The 25,423-nt window shown below is 33.8% G+C and overlaps 1 protein-coding gene across 3 annotated transcripts in view; it reads right to left on the reverse strand.

The window, feature by feature from the left end:
- Dpp10 (Dipeptidyl peptidase 10) overlaps positions 1 to 25,423 on the reverse strand; it is a 199,759-nt gene that overhangs the window by 137,198 nt on the left and 37,138 nt on the right. For all 3 annotated transcript variants that reach the window (XR_012960016.1, XM_076129312.1, XM_076129311.1), the window contains exon 2: positions 19,895 to 20,024. Coding sequence is in view for 2 of the 3 variants with exons in the window: in XM_076129312.1 (XP_075985427.1) it covers positions 19,895 to 19,924 (30 nt within the window). In the remaining variant the exon portion in view is untranslated. The remainder of the gene's footprint in view (positions 1 to 19,894; positions 20,025 to 25,423) is intronic.

The following is a 25,423-nucleotide window of genomic DNA, read 5'->3' on the forward strand; positions in this document are numbered from 1 at the left end:
TTAAGAGAGTTTTTTTATAGGAAGAAATCTGTAAAACATAATTCTATTCTAAATCATACATAGTTAAACTAATTTAACTATGTATCAATGTTATTCAACCTCATGAAAAATTTTATTAAAATATTATTGAGTACAAAATACAATATTAATACAAGTTTCTACTATGTAATGGAAATAGATACGTTTTTTTGTTTTTAACTCAAAACCTTTGTGATACGGAAATGGATAACTAATAATTCAATTGATTGCATGAGCGAGTTTGAGGTTTCTGAAGACAAAGTCCAGGATAGAGAGAAGTGGAGGAGGAAGATTAGAAAGACAGACCCCACTACCATAATATATGGTATTCATAACATGGAAGAGAAAAAATTATTAAATTTACTTCTTTCCTATAGTTAATTTTCGGTAGTAAGCTCTTAAATAGTTCTAAGGCATTAAGCTTATATCAAAGGAGAAAATAAAATAATACGACGCAAACATAAACCTGAAACCTAGATTTGAAATGGACTTACTGATTTCGATAAATCTTAGTCACAAAAATAGTATTCAAATTACTGCGACACACTTACCTATTGGTCTATAAACTTTTTATAAAAGAATGAATAACTTGGTCTGACCACGTAAAGGTCAACGACCTCTAATCTCTGCGTGTTCTTATCACGAGTAAAAATATGGCCAATGAACATTTGACGCACAAACTTTTATGTTGCATACTCACGGAAACTATGGCGGGAATTTTATGAAGAATTTTAATGTAATCGTCGATTAATTAAAAATATGAGCTCTGAAATAATATTTCTACGTGATAAGGTAACGTTTCATAAAGTTTTATGTGTGTTGCGCATGTTTTTGTTAAAGTGGTCGCGTGAAGATTGTTTTCAAAATTTTGTTGCTAACAGTGGATTGAGTTGACTTTTAAGAAATTGACCGTAATCTTGCCTGCTAAATGTAGGTGTTTAAATTATTACAATTTGGTTATAATAATATTATTTTGCGTTACTACATGAAGTCTTTTTTTTAATTGGAAATGAATAACATAGCCCTATTTATGTTGAAATACTATTTATTTAAACTCAACTGCAACTGGTGGAAATTTGATAAGTCGCAAGTCATGATATCGCCAAGATGCTTGTATTTATACGCTACCATTATTATCAAAACAACATTAAAATGGTTTTATAAATAATTCATGAGAGCTTTCTTTAATTTTTATGAACTATATACATATATACACAAAATCACTCCTTTTCCCCATAGGGGTAAGCGGAGACATTAGAATAAATTGGATTTATTCTCTTAACAAAGAGCACAAAACCAAACCCAAACTACACTACGGACTACAGTCTTCCCACAAATCTTTTTAATACCTTCCAAATAATAGTACATATTAACCGGCGGTAATGTGGTATCGTATTAGCATTGAGCACGGCTGGCTGCGCTTGGACAGTCGCCAAATGGCCAACGAGCGAATGTTTGACAATTAATCGTGTACCATCATTGAGCTGTGACTCTACGGGCGAGTTTGTTAACTTATCTTTATGAGGATATGAGGTGATCATGGAATATCATCTCGTATATTATCAAATGTTATATTTGATGAAGGAAATGTGTAATTTAATGTTGTTACTAATAGTTGTCGGGTCAGAGTGATAGGAATTGCACTTATAGATTTTGGGACTCTTTTTTTACCAGGCTAACCCCTCCCTCATTTTGAGACCCTTGTCCAGCAGTGGGGCACGAATGGATATAATTAATTAATGGATTAAGCACCCATCTACGCCCTCGGTGGAGTGCAGAGCTATGTGAGACTCGCCCTCCAAAAGGGCGAGCATAAAAGTCTGGACCCTAACCTGGCTGGAGTCGTCTGGTACCTAGGTAAGCCATAACATTACTCTTAAATTTTTATGCCAAAAAGTTTCCGTTGTCCAATGCTCTTCGGACAACGTTCCTGGCATATCATTTCCTTGTATCCGTTTTGCGATGTAATAACTAGAAACATGGCACAAATTCAGTGCCTCTATAAATAAAAATAAACATATTGCCTTTTAAAAGTAAACAATCAAGGCTTTCACGAAAATATTTTCACAGCAGTATTTATTGTATAAATAGATAAATGCAATCAAATATTCACGAGTTGACTGAGTTATGGGCATATTAATAAAGGGCTTTAAGCGCGGGTCAACGAATTGGGTTAATGTTCATTGTTCACTAATTATTCAGTGTAGTGCTCTTTTCTGGTTATGTGCGCCTGGTAGTTTTGTGTAGAGCAGGTGCTTTGAATGTTTTAGTTATATTTTGTTTGTGAATATGATTAGCCAATTTTTTGTGTTTTATAAATTCACTTTATCACAAATCATTTATCTTCACCAATATTGGTTAGAACATTGGTATTATTTTCATCTAGTAAAAGCAAATTCAAAAATAGTACATTAATATTTGTATATTTTTTTTATTTCAAAATATGAAAAAAGCTTCGTATTAGTGTTACCAATGTAAATATAAAACTAGGAGGATGATCGCGTCAGGTCTTTATATAAACAGGTTAAATTTACTAAAACACGCGTATTTAAATATAAAGTAAGCCGGCGAACAGTTCGCGATAATGCTAAGAACTTAAACTGTATATAATCGTTTGAAGAAGTTTCACGATTACCAAACTTGAAGCGTAATGTTTTAGTTTAACATTTGTTAATTCCAAGTTATCTTTTAGATTAGAATACCTTGTTTGAAGTAGGTTTTAGTTTAATCTTTAAAGAGTATAAGACTAAAATGTGGTTGTTGTTGTTGATTTGTTTTATTTATCCTACTAATATTATAAATGCGAAAGTTTGTGAGAATGTATGTATGCATGTATGGATGTTTGTTACTCTTTCACGCAAATACTACTCAACCGATTACAATGAAATTTGGTACTCGTATATAGGTAGCTGAAGACCCAGAATAACACATAGGCTACTTTTTATCCCGCAGTTCCCGAGGGATCAGGATTTACACGGGAAGGGTTTCCACGCGGACGAAATCGCGGGCGGCTTCTAGTTTTTCTTATTCTATACAGAAAATTCATGCCACCGCTAACTATAAAACAATATTTAATCAAGCAAAATATTATATATAATATATATATATATAATATATATATATTATATATATAATATAATAAAAATAAAAAAGCTTTAGTAGTAAGTTGGTTATACCACATACTTTCTCAGCCCTTCAAGACATGAAGACGCTGACGCTAAGCTAAATACTAAATACTACTATTTAAGCAGGCATGCGGGATTGTGTTAGCATTGACTGCAAAATTCTTATTATATACCGTTATTTCTTATTATATACCGTTTAAAAACTGCAACTAGGTACTATAAGAGCTTTACTTTATATACAAATTACTAAAAGCCATGCTTAAATTTTATTTGAACTAATGTACCTAAATAACAGTACCTACTGAAATTCCCAAAACCACTCTCATAATTTCCTTACAAGAGGAAAATTTATAATAACAAGGTTCTAAGAACAATTTATTCGAATGAGATTTATAATATAAGGGATTGACCCACATTACGAGTTTTCTTTCCCCTTTGAAACGAAATTGATGGCTCAACCCGTCTGTTTCATATTTGATGTAAATTTATAATTGACTTCTGGCATAAAAATGATGATATTTCTGGAGTCTAGAAAAATAACTTACCGAATATTAAGCGTATTTATTTATTCGTATTTCTTCTACATAAGTGCTTCTTTTCATAAGATCTTTTTATATCAGTTACCTAGTCCTCTTCTACGAAAAATATATATCCTAGATATTTACGAATAAATATTTTCAAACGAACTATTTCAAGCTTTTAAAGTGTCCTTTTTACTTTATAAAAGACTTCACAACAAAGAGCTATAAAACCAAGCTATAGTTGTTCTAGAAAGGTCCTTCGTAGTTGGTAGGTTACAGCAAATAGCGAACGACGCGCGCTAATGGCCGTGCTGACACAAAATCGATACTCTTTCAATTGTTATTCAAAAGACTTACAAGACGTTCACTTCCTGGAATACTTTAGAGCGATGAAAAGCTGAACTTTGAAGGAATAGTGCTGCTTTTTGTTTGCCCGTAGAGGAACTTTAAAAGTCAGATTCGGTAGTTTTCTATTAAGATAACAGTAATTTCTAAGTTTGACACTAGCTCCCGGTTTCGGAGGTACATTAAACGATAGTTTATCTATTCAATAGCGTCAAAACTCATACAAAAAAGGCTATTGAATAGATAAACTACCGCTAAATGTACTCAGAAACCGGGGGTAGGTTGCATACTAATAATAATCGAGGCCGATTGCCAGCTGTGTAAACGGTCAATGGGTTAAGCAACACTTGACACGGTAATTGCAAGGATTCAGGACATTGGTCTTCGTGCTTCAGAGAGCACGTAAAAAATCGGTCTATATTGTTGCTACTAAAAGCCATGTCAAAGGCATATTGGACAGCTTAGGTCGACCACTACCTAGACGAAAAAAGTTAGTAGTAGTTAGTAGTAATTTTCTGTATTTAATCATAATTTTAATGGTAAGAGATTTTTTATCCTACGCCAAACGTTCCTGCGAAAATCCTACGACTGACTTTGCAAAACATTTGTGACCTTATGTGCTGACTTCCTTGTATCCCTGTAACTTATCTAAACAGTTGTTGAAAGTTATACAAACTTCTACGCACACACTCATCGTGGTTCAGTGACTTGGGATCCCTTCAAGAACTTGTAACAACTCTCAGACTGTCATACTGACATGGTTTCCTCGAGATGATTTGGTTTTCTTTTAATATTATAGCTAACTAGCTTATACTGGCTTACCCGGGGGCTCTCATATTATAAACTTTGGGTAAAAAATACATTGAATTAAAAAATCTTGCTAATATGTGCTTTTCTGACGTTTTAGCTACAGTAAAGTAAAAAAAAAATGCATAAAAAAGCAACAAGCATCCTTAAGAGCATTTATAATACTGGGTTTTGCATGTGGCTTTGTACCATATTTTTACCAAAATCCGTTCAGTCGTTTTTGCGTGAAAGAATAACAAAGACATATCCATGCTCACAAAATTTTGCATTTATAAATAACATCAGTAATAATATATGAATTCCTTCTAAAAAAATATATAGTAGTAGTAAAAGGTAAGAACCAGATTCGTCATTAGCCTACATAAAGGTTGACTGAAATTCACTAGATTTACAATTGAGGTTTATAGTAATTAACTGCATCTCACAATAGAACAGCAAGTAATTCCCACACGCGATAAACTTCAAGCCACAATGGCGTCTTTATCGAGCCTTTGAAAGCAAATGACTAAGTTGGACAGATAATTTACTGTTCTGCTTATCTCTCCAGTTCGCTGTTTATGTTGTATAAGTATTGGAGATTAGAAGAAACTTGTAAAGAAATGTACAGATTATGGAGTCCTGTTTTTATATAACAGTAATTTGTTCTCAAACTTTATTTTTGCTTAAAGATTTGCTCTAATCTTTCGTTTGGTTTCATTAGTTAGACATATTTTTTATTTTATTACAGACATTTTTCTTTACGTTCTGCGGCCAATCTGTGGGTTAAGCAAACCTTGGCGCGGTTATTCCATATATGGGAGACGGCAAAGTGGTATTTGAACTGAGCGTCTCCTCGCTTTGGAGGACACGTTAAAAGCTGGTCCCGGTTGTTGTCAATTAAGATAACAGTCATCAAGCCACGTCGAAGGTCTTCGGGCGGCGTGAACAACTTCGACTAGTTAGACCACTAACCATACGATAAGAAGAAGTTTACTTATGACTTATCTGCAGTCTCCTTTTACGTCAAATGTTACAGGATCCAAAAACCAAGGCCATGGTCGAAATAAAAATACACAACGTAATTTCCCATCCATACAAATTACGCCCAAGAGAGACCGTGTCTATAATTTTAATAGCGTTACAATTCCAATCGTAATCCCTAATTATGCCATGGGATTTGATTGGCTTACAAACGGAATTAAAACTTAATTAACATTCAAACGACGAACAAAATACGTTTTGATGAAACTCGATTATAATGAAAACTTTTGTATATTGTATAACGATTGAACGAACAATGATGAAGTCTTCATAAAAGTTCATCAAAATTCTGTGTTTAGGGTGGTTTAGATCAGGGACTTTTCAAAGCTATTGAAAAAATATGTCACACTCATGATAGCATTTTAAATCATACTATTACTTTATATATTTTATTTTTAAGCAGAAAATCAACTCAAAGTTATACCATTTAATAAATATAAATAAATTCAATTCATAAATGTCCCACTGCTGGGCAAAGGTCTCCTGCCGTAACGAGGAGGGGAGAGCCTTGAGTCCACCAATCTGACCAACTGCAGGTTGGGTTCCTCAACCATTTAATTTTGTTCCTCTAAACCATTTAGAAGACAAAAATACATTACATTCTTAAATAATGTTTATGTTGAAACACACATAAGGAAATACTATATACTTATAATTCCGGATCGAGTAAATTTTAAAAGAAGTTATGACCATTTTTGACTAACTTATTCGCTTCTCTGCCTATCTCTTATAAAGCACCTAGTTACTGAAACACTTTCTCCCGGACTAATTAACACTTTCTAAGAAAGCACTAGTCAAAATCTTTCCAAATTAAATCCTTGTACAATTCTTCAACAAATCGAAATTAACTCGACAGCTGTTTCAGTTGATGTTTTCCTGGTACCTGACTGGCGTTCGTAATGTCTTAAAGACTGTAATGTCTTTAATTATGTAAATTACTTCCAGTTAGACAATAGAGGAAGACTTATTGGCTGTTTTACGATGGCGATTATCAATTGATGAAAGGAAATAAAAGATGAGATGTAGCGTAATTATAAACCATCATAATATTGCATCAGTTACTCGATTCTCTACCACTATCGACTACCGACAACAAGCTAGCAGTCCAAAAATGTTGTATGTCAATCGGTTCAGCGCCTCTAGCGGGCGTCGTAGAAACTATTTTTGCAGTAAATTTTAAATGTCAAACTCTCGATACTCGAAAGTACCAACTGTAGAAAATCGTGTTACAGTACTCGTGAGTTACGGTTGCTAATCGGCCCAGCCGGGCGATAGAATTGAATATATGTAAGTTAATGTTCGGGAAAAATGCCTTCGACATCGGTGTCCTTGAAAGAAAACCGAATTATGTCGGGCTCGAAGGAACTATCCAATCGGCATAAACCGAACAAGTGCAGTTATTGCTTTGAGTCCGTTTTGTTGTTCTATAACTAGTGTTGAACCAACTATGCCGGCCCATGTATATACACATATTAGAGCAAGCATTATGTTTATTCCACTAAGTATACATATATAAAGTCATCTGCGTATTATATCGCAATAATATTCCAAACTCACAAGTCGATTTCATTTAAAATATTTTAATAATATACAAGTAGCTGCAACGCGAACATATACATAAATGAAAACAAATACATTTTCACACGCATCTACATATTTATTATACAAACTCAAAAACGGTTCCTACAATAAACCCAAAATGGATCGTAAAAAGCTTGTCCGTTGCAAATCCCTAGCTTGGCGACCCTAGTCAATATGGCTACTACAATCTCAACATAAGGATGAAATTACTCACTATGCAAATGAGGATTCCCGCGGGTACCGGGTTCGAATCTCGAGTATTAGATATTCAATATAGTGGATCGACTTAGTATTGAAACGGGTAAACGATGGTGAATGGGTAAATGGGTAATAAGGGTATAGGGAGGGTTAATGCATCAATCTCGAGATTGGGTTAAGGCTGTTTTTGTATGGATCTATTTTGTTTTGAAAATCTCTTGTGTCTTTAGGATGAGAATCCTGCATAATGCGGTCTATTTTTAGTAAAGTCGAAAGTATATTTCTGGCACTACGTCCATTTATTTTATAATCAACACGCACATAATTAAATGTGTTCAAGAGACGCAAAGACATGATATTTAGTAAATGATCTACTAATCTATTCCACATAATATTTAAGCTTGTATAAAAGTAAGCTTTATGTGAAAACTGTTTTAAGTGTTTGATAAATTAAACAGACGTTTCATAATATTATAAAATTGCATGAGTTTAATGTGTAATGGTAAATGCATGACAAGCTTACATTTAGGCTTATTCTTGCGTTTTTTAAATGAATAAGTGTGGCTTTTAGTATAATTTTCAATGTAAGACCCTTTTTAAAATCAAATATCGTTCATAAACGTCTAAAATTACCTAAAACCACTTAAAATGTACTCGAAAATTATTCCAAAGTCAAATGCGTTATAATGAAAGTTATCGCTAGCATTATATTGATAAAATATTTGAATTTAATGACTTTTCATCGATATGAAGTCACGATTAACGCTAAGTCTGCAAAGTCTTTAGTTTGACTTAGACTACGTTTGTGTGATAGGGTTAAAAATCTCTGAAATTATAGATTACACTTCTGAAATTACTGGACCAAAAGTATGCCACCAAATACGCTTAGTAAGTTTATCGTAGAATTTAAGGCCTAATTTTAGTTTTGATTTCCTAAAACTAAAACCAAAAGGTGCCACTTTCTGAGATATTCATTTTCATTTCATATAAACACGCATTTTATCCTGCAGTGCTTAACGTGCAAGTTACACGTCGTTGTTGCAGGTTAATTCAAAATCAAATAAAAAAATAGTGTTAGCGTTAATTTCCCTATTTCCTTATTTATTACGTAAAAGTATATAAGATTAGCAAACCTCGAGAAAATTGCAAACATTCTCTTTTACGAAAATGTTGATTAAAAGAGATGTAAGCTTTGAAAATTCGCGTTATAATACCATTAGATCACTTAAACTGTTATCAAACGTTACATAAACTCATCTTGAGTGATTAAAATAAATACGTTATTAAGAATGTTGTAAGGAGGCACGAAGTCGGTGCTAGGCTGTATATCAACGTCTGCCTAGTTTCAGAGATTAAACCTTCAGACATGCGTACACTGACATACTCTGAGATAAAAGCCTTACAATGGACAGGTTATAAACAGTAGTATAAGTTTTGTTAAATATCTTTGTTATCTTTGTAGGTTATCACCAATTCTTCGAGTTAATTATTTATTTATTTACTTAAGGCGCTTCCATGCTATGTTATTTTAAGCTAGGTACATTGCAAGACTTTTTATTCTTAACATCTAACTTTATACTAATATTATTATTATAGAATAAATGATGACCTTAGTAGAAAATAAAAACATGTACGTACCTATTAAGAGAAACTTAGTTCGAATAATAAAACATGTGACTTGAAGCGCTGTTAGTAATGTAAAATCAGAGACATGAAGTAAGGTAACGGACATATCTGTGTGCTGGATTAGACAAAAATATTTTGTAAAATGATACGGTAATTTTATTTCTACATGGTGTCACTGACAATGACACATAATTATGTAGATTTCAAGAATTTATAACATCCTTCTTTTGGAATAAATTGGTGTCTTCACATTCACAACCTGTGAATCTGAAAAGAACATCAGAATTTCCAGCAAAAAATTAAAGCAAAATATTAAATACTGTCGCAAGTTGTACTCGAAATTATCAAATGTTAGTTTTGGTACTATAGTAACTACTTTCCTATGTTGTTCGCAACTGTACTTCTGTCATTTCCCTATCAAAAGTAATTTCCGTTGCTCAGTCGCGTTTGGTGAGAGTGAAACAGCGTTATACCATTAACGCACTTAGCACATAGGATAACCATATTTTATTCTGTTTCCCACACATCCACGCACATCTACGCACATCTACACGTCTTGCTAAAAGGATGAGGACTCAAGATTTGGATGCTATTAAGAAAATAGGCGTTGAGGGTTTCTTAAAGGATTGTTTAAATGGTTTGTCTTGATTGTTTTACTATTATCGTTTAAAGTATAAAACTTTATATTTTTTCAAGATTGATGACATGATCTATTAGTCTTAAACGTAAACTATTTTTAATAATGGCATGATAACATATTCAATAACTTGAGACAGAAGGTCCTTTAAGTGGAGACTAAATCGATTAATCGACTTGGTATTCTATAGATCTCACAACTTTTTATGGCAAAGAGACTGAGCTGCGAAACTTGGGGTTTTTACAGAATGTTTTGATGGCATGTAACTTATCGGGGAGAACTCGAATAAAAAGTTCCGAATTCGAGTCCCTTTAAAGACAAGTAAAACATCTGATGCAAAAATTCGTCCTTTTGTTAACTGCCAAAAGTGATTATCCCTTGTGGTTAAATGCGTGAAGTTATTATAAAGTGTTGATAGCTGTTCTTTATTGCATTGGTACGACAAACAGCAGCGCAGTAATTAAATCCGGTGATAAATTGCAATTACAAATACCTGCATGTAACTCATTGCCATTATTCATCGTTAGGGTTGCCGAGACGTTTGATATTTGAACTGAGTATTACAAACTGACGCAAGTTTGTTTAGGTCCAAAGCTTAGTTAGTGATGTCAATGGATATATTTTATTGCCTTTGGAATAAACGACTTATAGTAATAAGTACTCTGTTATCTTCCATGATCCCTAAAAATGATTACAAAAATAATTTCGGCTTTACTTTGCTTATTCAACATCCCTGATTAATTGTCGTAATTCGAATTGTGAAATGTCGAAATAATGTAAATTATGGTATTATTTTTTACGGAACTAGGGAGTAGGCATGAAAAATACACACGACAAGAATATTTTTCTTCGTTCGGCACAGCAAATCTTATCGTATATTCCAGATCAACTTCATTTTAAATTAAACCTGTCAACATTGAAAATCTTTGCCATCCCTAGCGATGTAGCATGGTTTGCGGAAATTAATAATATCCCACGTTATGTTTAGCTTGCAATGTATTGTGCGAGATTAATAACAGATTTCACTTAAACCTGTCATATATTACATTTATTGCGTTGTTTTTCTACAATTTGCTTTGAGAATTACATAAACGACTGAAATGTTTGTTTCGTTTTCGTTATGATATTCATGAGATGTTGTTTATAACTTTTTGTACAATCCTTTCTGATTTCGTATAATATCACTCACTGTAGTGTTATATAATAATTGCAAAAAAATGGAGTCCCCACTATTTGTGTAAGTAAGACAACTTGCTTACCTACCTCGAGTAACTTTTGTGAAAAACATAAAAGTCCCCACAAGACCACTATATTGTCATGACAATAGATAATGTAAAGCAATAAAAAACGACAAAACCACAACGTAGAACTTATCCACCGCTACCAGGCGCACATAACCGCGAAGCGATAGTAAACAGAGGTGGATAAAGATTTATTCGAATACGTGCCCCAGCCGCGACGGATTTACGAAAAACCTCTTACGGCCGCGTGACATCCTGGTGTTCGGGAAAACTATTTCCCAAGGTATAAGGGCTAAATCCCTTCGCGATTTTTTATTTATGTGATCTTGCGTGACGCGAGGGTTGGTAGGGCTAATTGGTAGTTGAATAGAATTAAATAGAAAAGCTTTATATTAGTTTTTAACATTTTTGGCTTTTCTTATTTAACTTTAAGCGTACTTTTTACGAACATAAGACTTTTCTGTAAAGTTCTACAAACACGCCAACGCGAGTAACCAGTTGAAGACTCATTTGCCAAACATAATTATTTATTGCCAGCAACAATGTAGCAATACTGCAATAACCTGTTGCAAAATAGTTATTACGAGTCAGTTATAATGTGCAAGCTCTATCAACGCATAGCCGAAGAAGCTAAATATTCCTATCATTTTGTCCCTTACTTTACGGCTTGGGGTGACACACTTCCAATAGAACTTTTTGTAAAACAATATTAACTGAGATCAAACAATACGACCCAAATGAAGTTGATGACCGGGACATTTCAAAATGACCAGTCGGAGCTTGCTTTTGATAGACTGATTTGGAAAGAAGCAAAAAGACCTTTGCTTGGCAGTGGAACATTTGAACAGGCTTAGCAAACAAAACCTGCTGCGGAAAATAATATACTTTCGACTGTTAGTAAATATAGGAAGGCAAATACTGAGATAAAAATCTAGAAAAGGATACTCAATTTCAATTACTTAAACTTTCCATGTTCCTAAATTAAAGAAAGAATAAGAACCACTTCCTAAATATTTGCAAACTCATTCCCAAAAGTCAACTTATCTAGCAAATGTGACTTTGTTTGTAAGTTTGTTTGCTAAACCAAATCCCGTATTCGGTTAAAATACGCAGTGTATGTGGGCGGAACTTTGTACAAAACTTCAGAACACAGTTAGAAGAAACAGCATTAAGTAATTGTACTTATGTAAAACTTTTGTTTGTATGCAACAAGTAATTTCGCGTGACACGCTAACTTATGTGACAGAGTTTAAAAGGTTTTGTGGGGGCCCTTATGTGATGGTTTTGTTTATGTGACGTCACATCTGGTTGGTTAGACAAACCATTGTAAGCATAAATAAAAAAATAAATTTACCCATTATTGCCCCACTGCTGGGCAAGGATCTCCTCCCGTACTCTATACTAATATTATAAAGTTGAAGAGTTTGTTTGTTTGTTTGTTTGTTTGAACGCGCTAATCTCAGGAACTCCTGGTCCGATTTGAAAAATTCTTTCAGTGTTAGATAGTCCATTTATTGAGGAAGGTTATAGGCTATATATCACCACGCTACTACCAATAGGAGCAGAGAACCAGTGAAAAATGTCACGTCACTTATGTGACGCAAGCGAAGTTGCGCGGGTCAGCTAGTGAGAGATAAAACTGAGGCCTTGAGTCCACCACGCCGGCCAAGTGCGGGTTGAAGCATAAATAAATATATCATTATTTTAGTTATCTCTGCTAGAAGTGTAGGCTACCGTCGAATAAGACAGGGTGAACATCACAATGGTATCAACTTAGATAGTCTTTTCCATTGCACAATATACAAGTTGTCACGGGTTTGACTCCTATAAGCGACAACTATAAAAAATCTCAACGATTTAATGAGTAATTACAAACGTTGTACTTTCATGTATATATGATAGCAGCTAGCTATAACATCAGTTATAGTAAAAATTGTCCAACCGCATCACAAATCTAGACTAAAATAAAAACTTATCTAACACTCAGTAGTAAACAAGCCAATATGAAGTCATAAGAGTACAATAATACATTGACAAACAGTAGCGGTGCCAAATACAATATTATATGAGACTACTATTTTCTTTCCTATCTCGGAACGGAGTATGTATAGACTGCTGTATTTCAGTATAAGAATAAATTGTTATAAAAGGTAATGGTCTGGATATAAACGATTTATAGTCTAGCTTATAGTCATGGTTTCTACTGGGTTTTTTTAATACTTTTTTTAACACCTTTGGAAGGCATAGGCTATTGTACAGTGCAGAAAACATCCCCTTGTATCTCTATAACCCTACAAAACTTTATTCAAATTGGTCTAGAAATAAATTATGTGAAATATAAACAATTTTTTTTTGTTATAAACTAAAACATCGGATTTAGCTATTATTATCTGAAAGAAAATCGGCAAGTACACCACGATTTGTTTTTCATGGATGGGCTTTAAAAATTTAATTTAGAATCAAAGATGCAGGGTATTAAATTTTATTTTAATACAATGATGAACTATTACACATTAACCTAAAAAGAAACGAAAATGTAATTATAGTATAATTTACTTATCCGAATCTTGTAAAAGACACAGGCCTACATTTTATTCAATCTTGTCCTAACCCCCAAGAGAATTGTCAACGTAAAAACATTGTCGTGTCCCACAGAATGTAGCTCTAACGTATTCACTGCGAGCCTGGTACCTTCCTTAATTGGGACTTGTCGGACAGAAACCAATTAGAACTAACCATTTATTGATACTACTCTCCTAGTCTTTTTATTCTCACTGTTGCTGGAATACTATTTTTATATGGTTCTAGAATTCAATTTGGGAATGGAAATCAATTTTCTTTTTTTACATGAAAATTTATCTAGTTTGTTTTATAGTTTTGTGTGTAGTAAATGTAGGAATGACAACGAACATAAATGCTTTCGAGCTTTCAAGATATCTTACAAAAGATAACAAACCTTTTAACTGTTCTTGAGCAAAAATTAAAGCAGACCATAGACTTATTTTAGTTTTTTTTCCTTAGTCTGGTTTAGTACCCCACTGCTTTGCAAAACACCCTTATAGTATTGATATTGTTTGCATAAACTTTTTATCTCAAAAAGCAATCACATCCTAAACCACTACTTAACGTAGTATTTTTTTCCTCAATGGGAAGCAAACTCAAGACCACATTAGCCAGTGATCTCTTTAACCGCTGCACTACGACTATCGTCGTAACTATAGCCATATTATGATATGCGCCAACGATTAAAATGAACAAGGGTAATTAGTGCGGCTGCCAAATCACATTAAGTCCTCATTATACCAAACGTGCAGTTAATAGTTTATTGTTTATTGGCACACACTTCTATAGCATGACCTTCTGAAATATCTGTTAAATATATGTATATAGCATTTATTTCAGGTCCCTGAATTATAATCCAGTAGGTATCTTATAAATATTATGTTTATGTTTCGGGTTTTGAAAACCATTTAGGTAACTTTCTTAGGAAATAAATATTTACCCAGACATAATGTAAGTTTTGAAAAATTCAATTGACATATTTAACTAATAACTTGTTAGTTAATATTAGAAAAAAGTTCCTCCGAATTACTTTTCAAGGAACATTGGGTATAAAATCGCATTTTGCTTTTGATATCTGTATGATTCTCGCAAATTTTAATTTTTAGGTCTCAAATGCAGCCTAATTGACATTCATACTAATTTGATAAAGGCGCCGCGAACACTGTATTTCTTAATAAAGATTAGAGCCTAATCTCTGAAACACTTTCACCTACACTATCCCATAAATGCAGAAATAAAAACTAATAATGCTGGAACAATATTATGAAACTAAGATAACGACTCTCACTATACAGAGCTCTTACAAAATTAAAACCATTCCTTCGCGTTTAAAACAAGCTTATTGCGAAATTAAAAGGAAACAGTTTATTTATTCATATTACAGTTTTATTGTATAAAAATGAAGACGATAACTGTGGTTTAAGTCGCAGTATTTATACCGATAAATGAATACTGCTAGTTTGTTTGTCTATCTGTCAGTAACGACATAAAACAGATAAATATCGGGTAATAAAAAATATTGATCGAACTCGTTAACGCTTAACTCGTTGCATTATAATATTATGACACATTAATATTCATGAAATTTAACTTCGTTAATTTTGTAGTAGTAAAGAAGCAATTAAAAAATCAAAGAGTTGGCCTATAAGCAACAAAATAAGAAGCTGTATGAAAACTTCGCAAAATGTTTCGAAAGGTTACACTCACTCCCACGCAACTACAGAAGATCTAAACAAACGTCGAACACCAGTCATTAGTCGCAAACACGCTTTGAGGTAGAGGTCCCGTAGCTCCTAGCCATTTACTTCAATATAAAACCGAAAAAAACGTAGCAGGCGCATTGCGGAATTAGTTTTAATTTCTGACCAACTTTTCCGGAAAATCGGGAATGTCGTAACGAAAACAGTAAGTTCAGTTTTCAAAACTTTTATTCTATTTTTTTCCCTGACACCTATTACAGCATTTTTACACAAGAACAGAATTCAGTTGCCAGCATCAAAAGGTACTTGTGTAACTTAAAAAGGTGTTTTAATTAATACCTTTTTGAACTACGTAACAAGCGGCCAGTTGCCAACATTTCATTACAACGGAGTCGTACTCGACTTGGTGAAGAAAGGGACAGCGTTATACATGCAGTATAGCTCTGTCCTTCTCTCTCTGTAGAACTTGGATCGCTTAAGCATGTCAGAGTACGCAGGTCTCAGAGGTAGCGTACTACAAAAGAAATTAGTTTGGAAACGATTTCAAAAGATTTCTAAAGAAAATGTTCCGCATGAGACTGGTAGTTCTTGGAGAAATTAAATTCTGTACTAATTGGTTTTACCGGTAAAACGTTGGTGGGATTCAACTCTGGGTATAGAACATAATACTCGTAGGTATAAAGTTGTTTCTTGGTAGAAGTTTTAACTGCATGCTTATTAGGTGCCTTCCTGCTTTCCTTGAAAATCGTTCTTTTTATTTAAGCAAAGTCCCCTTATTAAATTTCACTTTAATGAAACGTAGTATGAACTCTGCCTGTGTTGTTTCTAAATAGTAACCTATGTTCTACTCTGAAATTGAAATAATATCTAATACCCTACAGAATTTAATTTCAAGCAGTTTTGACGTCAAAAAAAGGATAAATAAACAGTATTGATTCACAAACAATATTGTATTTATACTTACTGGATTCTATGAATGAGGACTTCATTTTTGGAAGGAAATCACTTAAGTGTGGACTTGCAAATAATAATATCTACCTATCTAAAGCCCAAACAACGCCTTACCCCTCCCTCATTACAGGAGGAGGCCCTTGCCCAGCAGTGGGACATTAATGGGTTAAATTTAAAGCCCAAACAAAAGTCGCCCAAGCATAGACACTCATCTGTACGAAATTTGCATAAATACATGATACGTTATATTCAAACGTTCAAAACTAACCCAAAAACGTAATATTACACTTCAAAGCCAACAAAGCTAATTCATTCTCCGTTTCACAATCACAAACGTTCAACAATGGCTGTTCCCGCCTGTATCATACATGTATGATTTCATACATACACTTTACATTCATACATGTATGGTTTTAGCTAGTGATGTTACCGGATTAAGCAAAATAGGAGTTGGTTGAATTATAAATTCAATTTCTCGGTGGAAAACTAATCAGTAGTTGAAACTTTTGGAGATGAAATCGGTAACTGTAACTTTTTTATACGAGCTAGTTGTTTTATCTTTTTGTTCTACTGCTTTCTTTCAATCTATTGTACAATTTTGTAGTTACCGGTACTAGGAGCTTTGGATTTTTGCTTCCTAACTGCTCATCAACAGTTATTAATAAGAAAACTATAATTTATCATCCGAGTCAGATCTGTAGGTGTAAAATCGATCATAAATTCGAAGTCGGTGGTATAACAGCTCTATTTTTTTCTTAGAGTGCTACACCTGCTGTGGTAATGAACTCCATGGATCAAAATAGAAATCGGTTTTAAATTAATCTACCTTCATCATCATAATTATGCCTCTCCTTTCTTCCAACTATGTTGGAGTCAGCTTCCAGTATCAACGGAAACAACTGAAAGGCAGTATTTACCATAGACCGACTGCCTATCGAACCTCCACAACCCATTTACCTGGGTGACAATACGATCCCCATCTGCACTATCGAAATTTTTAGTGCAAAAATCAATCGGCAATCAAACAAATCCGATCATAGTGGTGAGAGTTCTATACCATTTCTATTTCATACAGCCGTATTTCATACATCCGTGTTTCATACATCAGTGTTTCATACATAGAGCGAGTGTGTAGGCTTTGAGGTGGGACAATTAAAACGAGTGGGAATTAAACTTGCTTTGTAAAAGTTGGCACGCTTTGCATGAGTTTTGTGTAGACACACCGCGTCACACCACGGTGTGTAGGAACTTTAATTTGTTATGGGGTTTTTTGCCATGGTTTGTTTGTTGAAAAAATCTAGGTAAGGGGGCAAAATCTTAGATATGTTATGGATATTTCTTCTTCTATTTAGTTAAGAAATTGATGGTACGATTTCAAAAATACTTTTTTTATTGTAAGTTTTTTACTATTATAGAAGAGTCAAGCAAAACCTTAAGAACAGTAGGTAAAATAACGATAAATTCTAATCAATTTACAATCAATATCAATCGAAAATTATGAAGTTTTGATTGATTAAATCGACTGGTATAGATGAGCGAAAGGAATGAACCCTGTATTTAAAACAGCAATGTAGTTGTCCGATTACACTCTAATTCCTAAATTCTTAGTTATATTTTAATGAATCTAAACAAATATTTGATCCACAATTCACTATTCGTATTTTATTTCAAAACACAATAAATCATTCGTTCGTTTAAACGTGAATAAAATCAGAACATGGGCCGATCATTTCCACATATTCGGTAAAAACCTCTCTGTATTCGATCTATAAAATATGGGGGTTGCTGTCGACGTAAATTTTTTGCGGAGTTCGGACTATCAAATAGTTTCGTGTTTAGAAATAAAGTATTGCGATATAACGCACTATTGGGAATAACGGGGTTTTTAGGTCAATTTTGTGGTGTGTGTGTGTGACAATTTATAAATCAATTTGTGATTTTATGATTGTTAAAAGTTTAAAGGGTCTCATTATAGCGTGTAGTGACCAAGAGCTTACAAATTTCTGTTATAAGACAATTAACGACTGATTAACACTGATTGTGATAACAAAACAATCGTATTGAAACTTACAGAAATCCTCCTTGCACGTTAAAAAGCTTAAGGAAATCACTTCTTTTGCGCTAAGACCATACTTTGCATTGCGTCGAAGTTGAAATTATTAGGAAATGTAAAGAAAGTACAAAATTACATTAACTCAACAGCCATTAAATTATATGAAAAGCTTTAAACTTTTCATCAATAGTACTTTTATTACAAAGCAATTATCAGTACATTTCACGGTAACTGTAACATAAACACAATAATAAAGGAAATGATGTCGAACCATTAAAACAATGGTTTCTATAAATTGGTTATCATGATCGCGTGCGGAACAAAAATATCATTACATTATTATGTAATGGTACAATCAATACAAACTGAGTGTTTGTAGTCGACGAAATATAAAATAACGACCAATTGAAGATGGGGTAATTTTTTTATTTTTTTCTCAACTGGGCCACTGCTGGTTAAAGGTCTCTTTCTGGTATGAGAAGACCCGAAAAGCTTGGTCTTGTAGCCACCATGCTGGCCCTGGCTAAAACTGCTAAAAGACATGCAAGGTATAATCACGCTGTTTTTTTTACCGTTCGAATAAGTAATAGTAATTTCTACCACACTAACTTCGCATAAAAAAATAAATAAATTTAAAAGAACTTAAATGCGGGAGTGAAAAGTGTTCTCTGCTGGCTATCTATAAATAAAATAAATTCGTGAAAATATCGTCCTGTTTACTACCTCGTCACGTTTATTTGTCACTTGTCAACTCTGAACAAGTACACAATCAACGTTTAAAGGCAAATATAAATAAAATTCGAACAGAGAAAAAATGACAACCATTTTGAAGAAAATGGTATAAAAAATTCAGTATTAAATTCGACGGTACCCAGTTGCCGCTCCACCAATATATTTTTAATTGACGCATTTTCGAATTTAGAACACAATTTTTTCGTGTGTTGCCGATATGAAAAATGTTAAATGTATTTTTTTAAGTGCTATAGTTCCACGGTTCACTGAATTAGTTGGACTAAAAATAAAGTTATATTTTTTTGAAGCGAGCTATTTGAATTTATTTTATATTTCCAATGTAGTTTTACTCAAATAACTTTTTTATTTATATACGAGGTTAAATTATATTTCGATCATGAGACTGTAAAATTATTTTAGCGATAATTTTTCCGGGAAAACATGTTGCTGAAAATTATTTTCGGGCTATGTGCTGTAATTATGCACCTTATTTTCGAGACACACAAAATACCTATATGTTTTTAAAAATATAACATGCGGTTTCTTCAGACATTTTTCTGTTCACCCAATTGACGATTTTGTCAACTTCTTTAATAATCATCACCACAATTCTTCAAACATTTTATCTAGTCATGATATTATAATTTTGTACATTAAAACCTTTCACATGAATTTATAGGTCTGTCTATACGGGGCAACATTTTTAGTTTATTGCAAACAAAAAGACAGACTTTGTTTTGTATGTAGTGTTAATGAAATAAAACAAATAAAAATTACCTCGTCATCGAACGCATCAGGGTCGGCCATGTTGTGTTGTTGTCAACAACTACTGCTAGATGTCACTACCACTAACACACGCACTTGATGTCACATAAGTACCATTATCTTCACGGTTCACTCGCGAGACCTGGAACAAAATAAAGATATTTTTAATTATTTGAGTTTTCAATTATGTAATAAACTTTTTTACTGCTATGTTAAACTTGAAAGATTTTCACAAAGACGTTGGTGCAGTTGATACTTAGGTATATACCTACTTTCTTAATTGCTAGACAATTTAATACTTAACGATTCTATTACAATGATATAGTCAATAATAAAAATAAACCACTTTTGATATCGGCACATAACGGAATATTTCTTTTCAGTTTCTACAGGTTTAGAGCCCTATTTCCTGTAGTTTACCGCACACCATTAAGTTAATAATCACTTGGCTACGAACAATTTATAATTAATATACTACATTCACAAAGTATTTAATCAGAGCGAAGAAGAACAATCTACAAATAATGAGTTCCCTAACATATAACTACAGTAATAAAACAAGTTAGCAAATATTATTTGTACGTAATTGGTACCATTATTCAGATACAACTTTCATACACGTATCTGTAATGAGGGTAAAAGAAAAAGAGGATTCGTCAATGGCCTTATTAATTAGGAAACAGTTTCACAAACTTGGAAGGAAAGTCAAGAAATTATCACCGAGATTCTTGCGGTCATTTGAAAAGACTAATCGGATTTACCTTGTATTATAACTTATGTACAGAAATTTATTACAATAAAACTTAACTATAAGTAACTTTTAAAAACTAAACTAAACTAGAAATAATTTAAAAAAACAAAATATTTACAATTATACAATATATTTACAATATAAAATATGGATACAAAAGGAGTGCGTCACGCGTCGTAGAATTTCTCCTCACCATCGTCGACTGGTAACGTACCCAGAATGCTGGCAGCATTGCCACGTTGGATGGCAATGCTAATTCTTTGACCAAAGTAAAGGCCAGCATTCTGGTCACGCGTAGCATCGACGAGACGCTTCGCAATCTCTCGGTAGAGACTACGAGCACTCGGGCCCCACGGTCCCAAGGTTTCAACCCCAAACGGCACAAATACGTAATTACCGATAATGTTACTATATTTGCGCCGCTTGAGGTTTTCTGCTGATGCGGCAGCAGCGCCCGCAATGCCCACCGTACCTGGAATATGGGAAGGCGCCAAGGTGTCGACACAGGTTGCATCCCAAACCAAGGGCCTGCCCATACTCCAAGGCAACAACGACATACCGTCCGGCCTCTTCCCATCGTCGCGCGCCAGCCCATTGGGTTCTAATAGAGCTGGAACACCCGCGGTGGCAAGAGACCGGCGAATTATGTCGTTTAGGTGGGCGTGACGCGGGAAACGACCCGCACTCTTATTACATGATAGACCATGGTGCCCGAGCTCGCCGACAGCTTCCCCGCAGTGACAACGATGCGGAGAAACACACGAGGCTCCTAAACGAAGACATGTGGCGATGCGGAACGTGGTATCATCGAGCATGGTACCTACGTTAAATGAAGGGAGAGCCTGAAGCCAAAGCCCCGATTCCCATTCTCCCACAGCCAGAAGGCGAGCACGCTCAGCAGAAGTGGAAGATGTTAATAAAATATTTTCCTTAATCAAACTGCTGAGCGGCGCGTCCCACTGTCTCTGAGAGAACAAGTTTCGAGGTAAATCCGTGTTTGGAGCGGCCATTTTCCGGGCGTTCATGGCATCGGTCTTACACGACACTTCAGAATTAACCAGTGTAGGAGCTAAAATTTTCCTGGTCAATTCTTCCGTGCCGTGGACCGAGGACAGGAACGCAGGCAAACTAACATCTGAAATTTTGCGGACGCCGAGGCCTCCTAAACGAATAGGCAAGGAAGCCTGAAGCCATGCACGGTCGTCCAAGGCCACATTGAGAATTTTGGTGAGTGTATTTCTAATGATATCATCAATTTTGAGAAGTGGAACCGAGATTTTCCAAAAAGGCGAAGCTCTAAGGGCATGTGTAAATTTTGGGACGAAAAGACAAAACCGAATGATAGTAAATGCAGAATGAATATTAATTTTGATGAGGCGTTCCGAAATTTCATTAAAATTTTGAATTTTTTCCTCTATAAAAGGTTCAAAACCGTCTTCTAAAATAGGGGACCCAAGGAGGCGAAGAGAGTTTTGTTGCATAATTTTCAAATTAGGAGCCAAAGTAGTGAATTTAGAAAAAGCCAAAGATTTGTCTGGTAAGTTATTAAAAAAAAAAAAAAAAAAAAAAAAAAAAAAAAAAAAAAAAAAAAAAAAATTATTATTAGTATTATAACTTAGTAAATTAAGTCAGTAAGTATATATGTTTTTCAGTCATCAATCTTTGGTATCCATAAATTCGCATTATTAAAAGCAATAAAGAAAATTTCTGACTATGTAAATGTTTAGGAGATAATCACCGGAATCACGAAAAAAAATTAAAAAAATGATTTTCGGAATTTACATTTGCATTTAATTACATTATGTGTATAATAATATATTTATTTCGAACGTAGGTTTATCAGTTTTTTTCAATGAAAACTTATTACGTTATGTTTTTCACTTTAAAATGCTTCATAAAATGTAATGCATAAAAATTCCGTCTCAAAAATGCACGCATCTTTTCTCAAAAGAGTTGCGAGGAAGATAAGAAATATGGCGGTTCATTTGTGCCAGCTGATGCGCTCGTTGTATTACATTTAAACCAATAACACAGCGGAATATAACCTTATATGTGATATTAAGAATATAATGGCTTATACGTATTACTGATACGTTCTTTCTTTGGTTTTACTAAACAAAGATTTGTGTGGTAAATGTTTGTAAATGCGATCTTTCGTATTTGTTTATAACACAAAAGAAAACAACCAAAAAAATTGCAGACAGCAATTAGTAATCTTATTTTTTGTAGCATTTTGTGCTAATATTTATAAAAGTATTAACAACAAAACATAATAATTATGTAAAAACTTAGACACCATAGGTCATAAGCAGGATTAAAAGCAAGGCTGCGAAAATAGAATTTCAATAAATATTAACTTTCAAGACAACTTTTTTCATATAAACAAAACTTGAACTTAACTTTCTTAATGCCTTATTATAATACAAGTTCAGCTAAACAGGTGCCCAAAAAAATTATTAATCTTATTTTTATAAACTGAAACTAAATTTTTTTGAATGTCAAGGGAAGTTTGTAAGGATCGTACCAAGTGGCGTTCTTTGGTCTCTGCTTGCCACTACGGAAAAAAGGCGTGATTTAATGTATGTATTTGGTCGGGGAAAAAGTCTTTTCGCATTATAGTATGTATGAAATTGTAATAAAATCTCTTTGGCTTCAAGAATCTCAAATGAGTACACGGTACATTAGGTTTTTTTCAGTGAGCCCGTGAGGTACCCAAATATCGAGCTTTTTTGTGTAGAGAAATGATTTTATTACAAGTTCATACATACTATAATGCGAAAAGACTTTTTCCCGACTTACTATATAAATTCATTAGACTAGGGATACGATAGGGAACAAAGTCCTGCGACACGAGACATCAGCGACGTTGTGTGAAGTTGCCGGACTTCGCTCAACATGGCCGTTGGTACTAGCAAAAGTTGCGCAATGTCGCCAGAAATGTTCGGCGGTCGCTCGACTTTACTTGACATGTCGCCAACATATGTCGTGGGACATATTTATATGCCAAGCTTGAATATTATTTTAAAACTCCAACAATATTTTATACTTAATGAAAGAACTTTTGTCATTCTTTCATCGAAATTTCTAGAATTTTTGAGCAAATATTTTAAAAAGTTGATGTTCATGTGGTGATGTATAATAAATGGCTGAGTTCTTTAAATAGTCTTTGTGATATTAAATGAAACGAAACTTTTAGCCCTGAATATTATAAGATTAATTATTTGTTTGAAAGTCGAGATTGTAATTATATTATTATTATAATTCATATTAAACAACGTACCTACATAATATATTGGATGATGCCTGTATTCCAACCTACGTCGTTATGTTTAATTGAATTAAAATACTAAAAGTACTGAAAAAAGTGCTTTGAATTTTTAAATTAAGTGTAATAGACCTAAAATGAATAGCCTTAATTTATTTCACACACATTTACTTTTAATCAAGAAAAATGGCTTTCTCTAAGCGCCAAAGCTTTACTGCTTTTCTAAATTGAAAAATGGGATTTTAAAACAACTTTACTACAAATTGATAGTAGTTTTTTATACCAACACCAAATGAGACAACCTTTTTTTAGAACCCCAAATAGTTATCAAAAGCACTTTTTTTTATAAAAAAAAACATTACTTTAATTAAATAAGAAATTAAATGAAAAGATTCTTCTACACTTTAACTAAATAAAACTACTAACTCGAAGAAAAGTAAAAAGTATCGGAATAACGATTGAAACTTGCAGGTCGAACGGAAACTTTCCAATATTTACTTTTAACCTCTGCAATATTCATGTGACCCTAGTCCGATCGGTAACCGAGAATATTACAAATTGAAATTTTATCTTGAAATACAAGTCTTTTTGTTTACACTATAAGTTTTTCTTGCGGTTTTACCTGCTATATATCTTAGCCCTTCTCTTAATACAGGGTGTTAGGTACACAACAGTCATGACCGGCGCATCTGTCTGCCTATCACGCTATATATTACATTTTCTTATTTAATTATACATGCGAAGGTTTTTGATGATAATAAAGTTTAATATAGCAGCGGACAAGTTTATTTACAAGAAATGAACAAAAACAAAAAACTACTTAGATAGTCCATTTATATGTATAAAACGTTTTACCAGAAAAGTAGGATTCTCCTTTATTCCAGGAGGTGACCCTCGCCTCGCTCTCATCAGACAGTAATGTGTTAAAAAATATGAATAAACGTCTACATTTTATGACGGAAATTACGAAAGATCGCAAGAAATTTTCAAATAGACGATATCCCCAGTAAGAAAGATTCAAGTGACGTCATATACCTTTTTTTTACCTCCACAACCCAGTTACCTGGGATATAACACCCCTTCGGCAAGACTGGTTGTCAGACTTTCAAGCTTCTGACTGTCTGTGTGTTAACGACTGTCAAAGATCTTTGAAAATGACAGCCGAGACCCACAATTTTACGTGCCTTCCGAAACACGGAGGAATTCGATATGTGTAAGATGGTCACCCATCCACAGATCAACCTCGGCAAGCATGGCTTTACCTCAGAGATCGATCCGCGCGGCTGTCGTTAACTAAGCCACGAGCTCCTTCGACCTAATATAATATACTGATATACCTAATATTCGACAATACGGAGGGTGTATGTTCCCGGCCATTAGATGGATGACAATGACTTAACGAAAGTTGCAAGGACAAGCTAAACTCATTATTTAGGATGATTAATCTGTTGCAATATACCGACGGTATTTAAGGGTATGTAATAATGATATACATAACTATAGTATGGGGGCGCATGTTTCCTGC

Source organism: Anticarsia gemmatalis, chromosome 22 (genome assembly GCF_050436995.1).
Source record: "Anticarsia gemmatalis isolate Benzon Research Colony breed Stoneville strain chromosome 22, ilAntGemm2 primary, whole genome shotgun sequence".
Lineage (NCBI taxonomy): Eukaryota > Metazoa > Arthropoda > Insecta > Lepidoptera > Erebidae > Anticarsia > Anticarsia gemmatalis.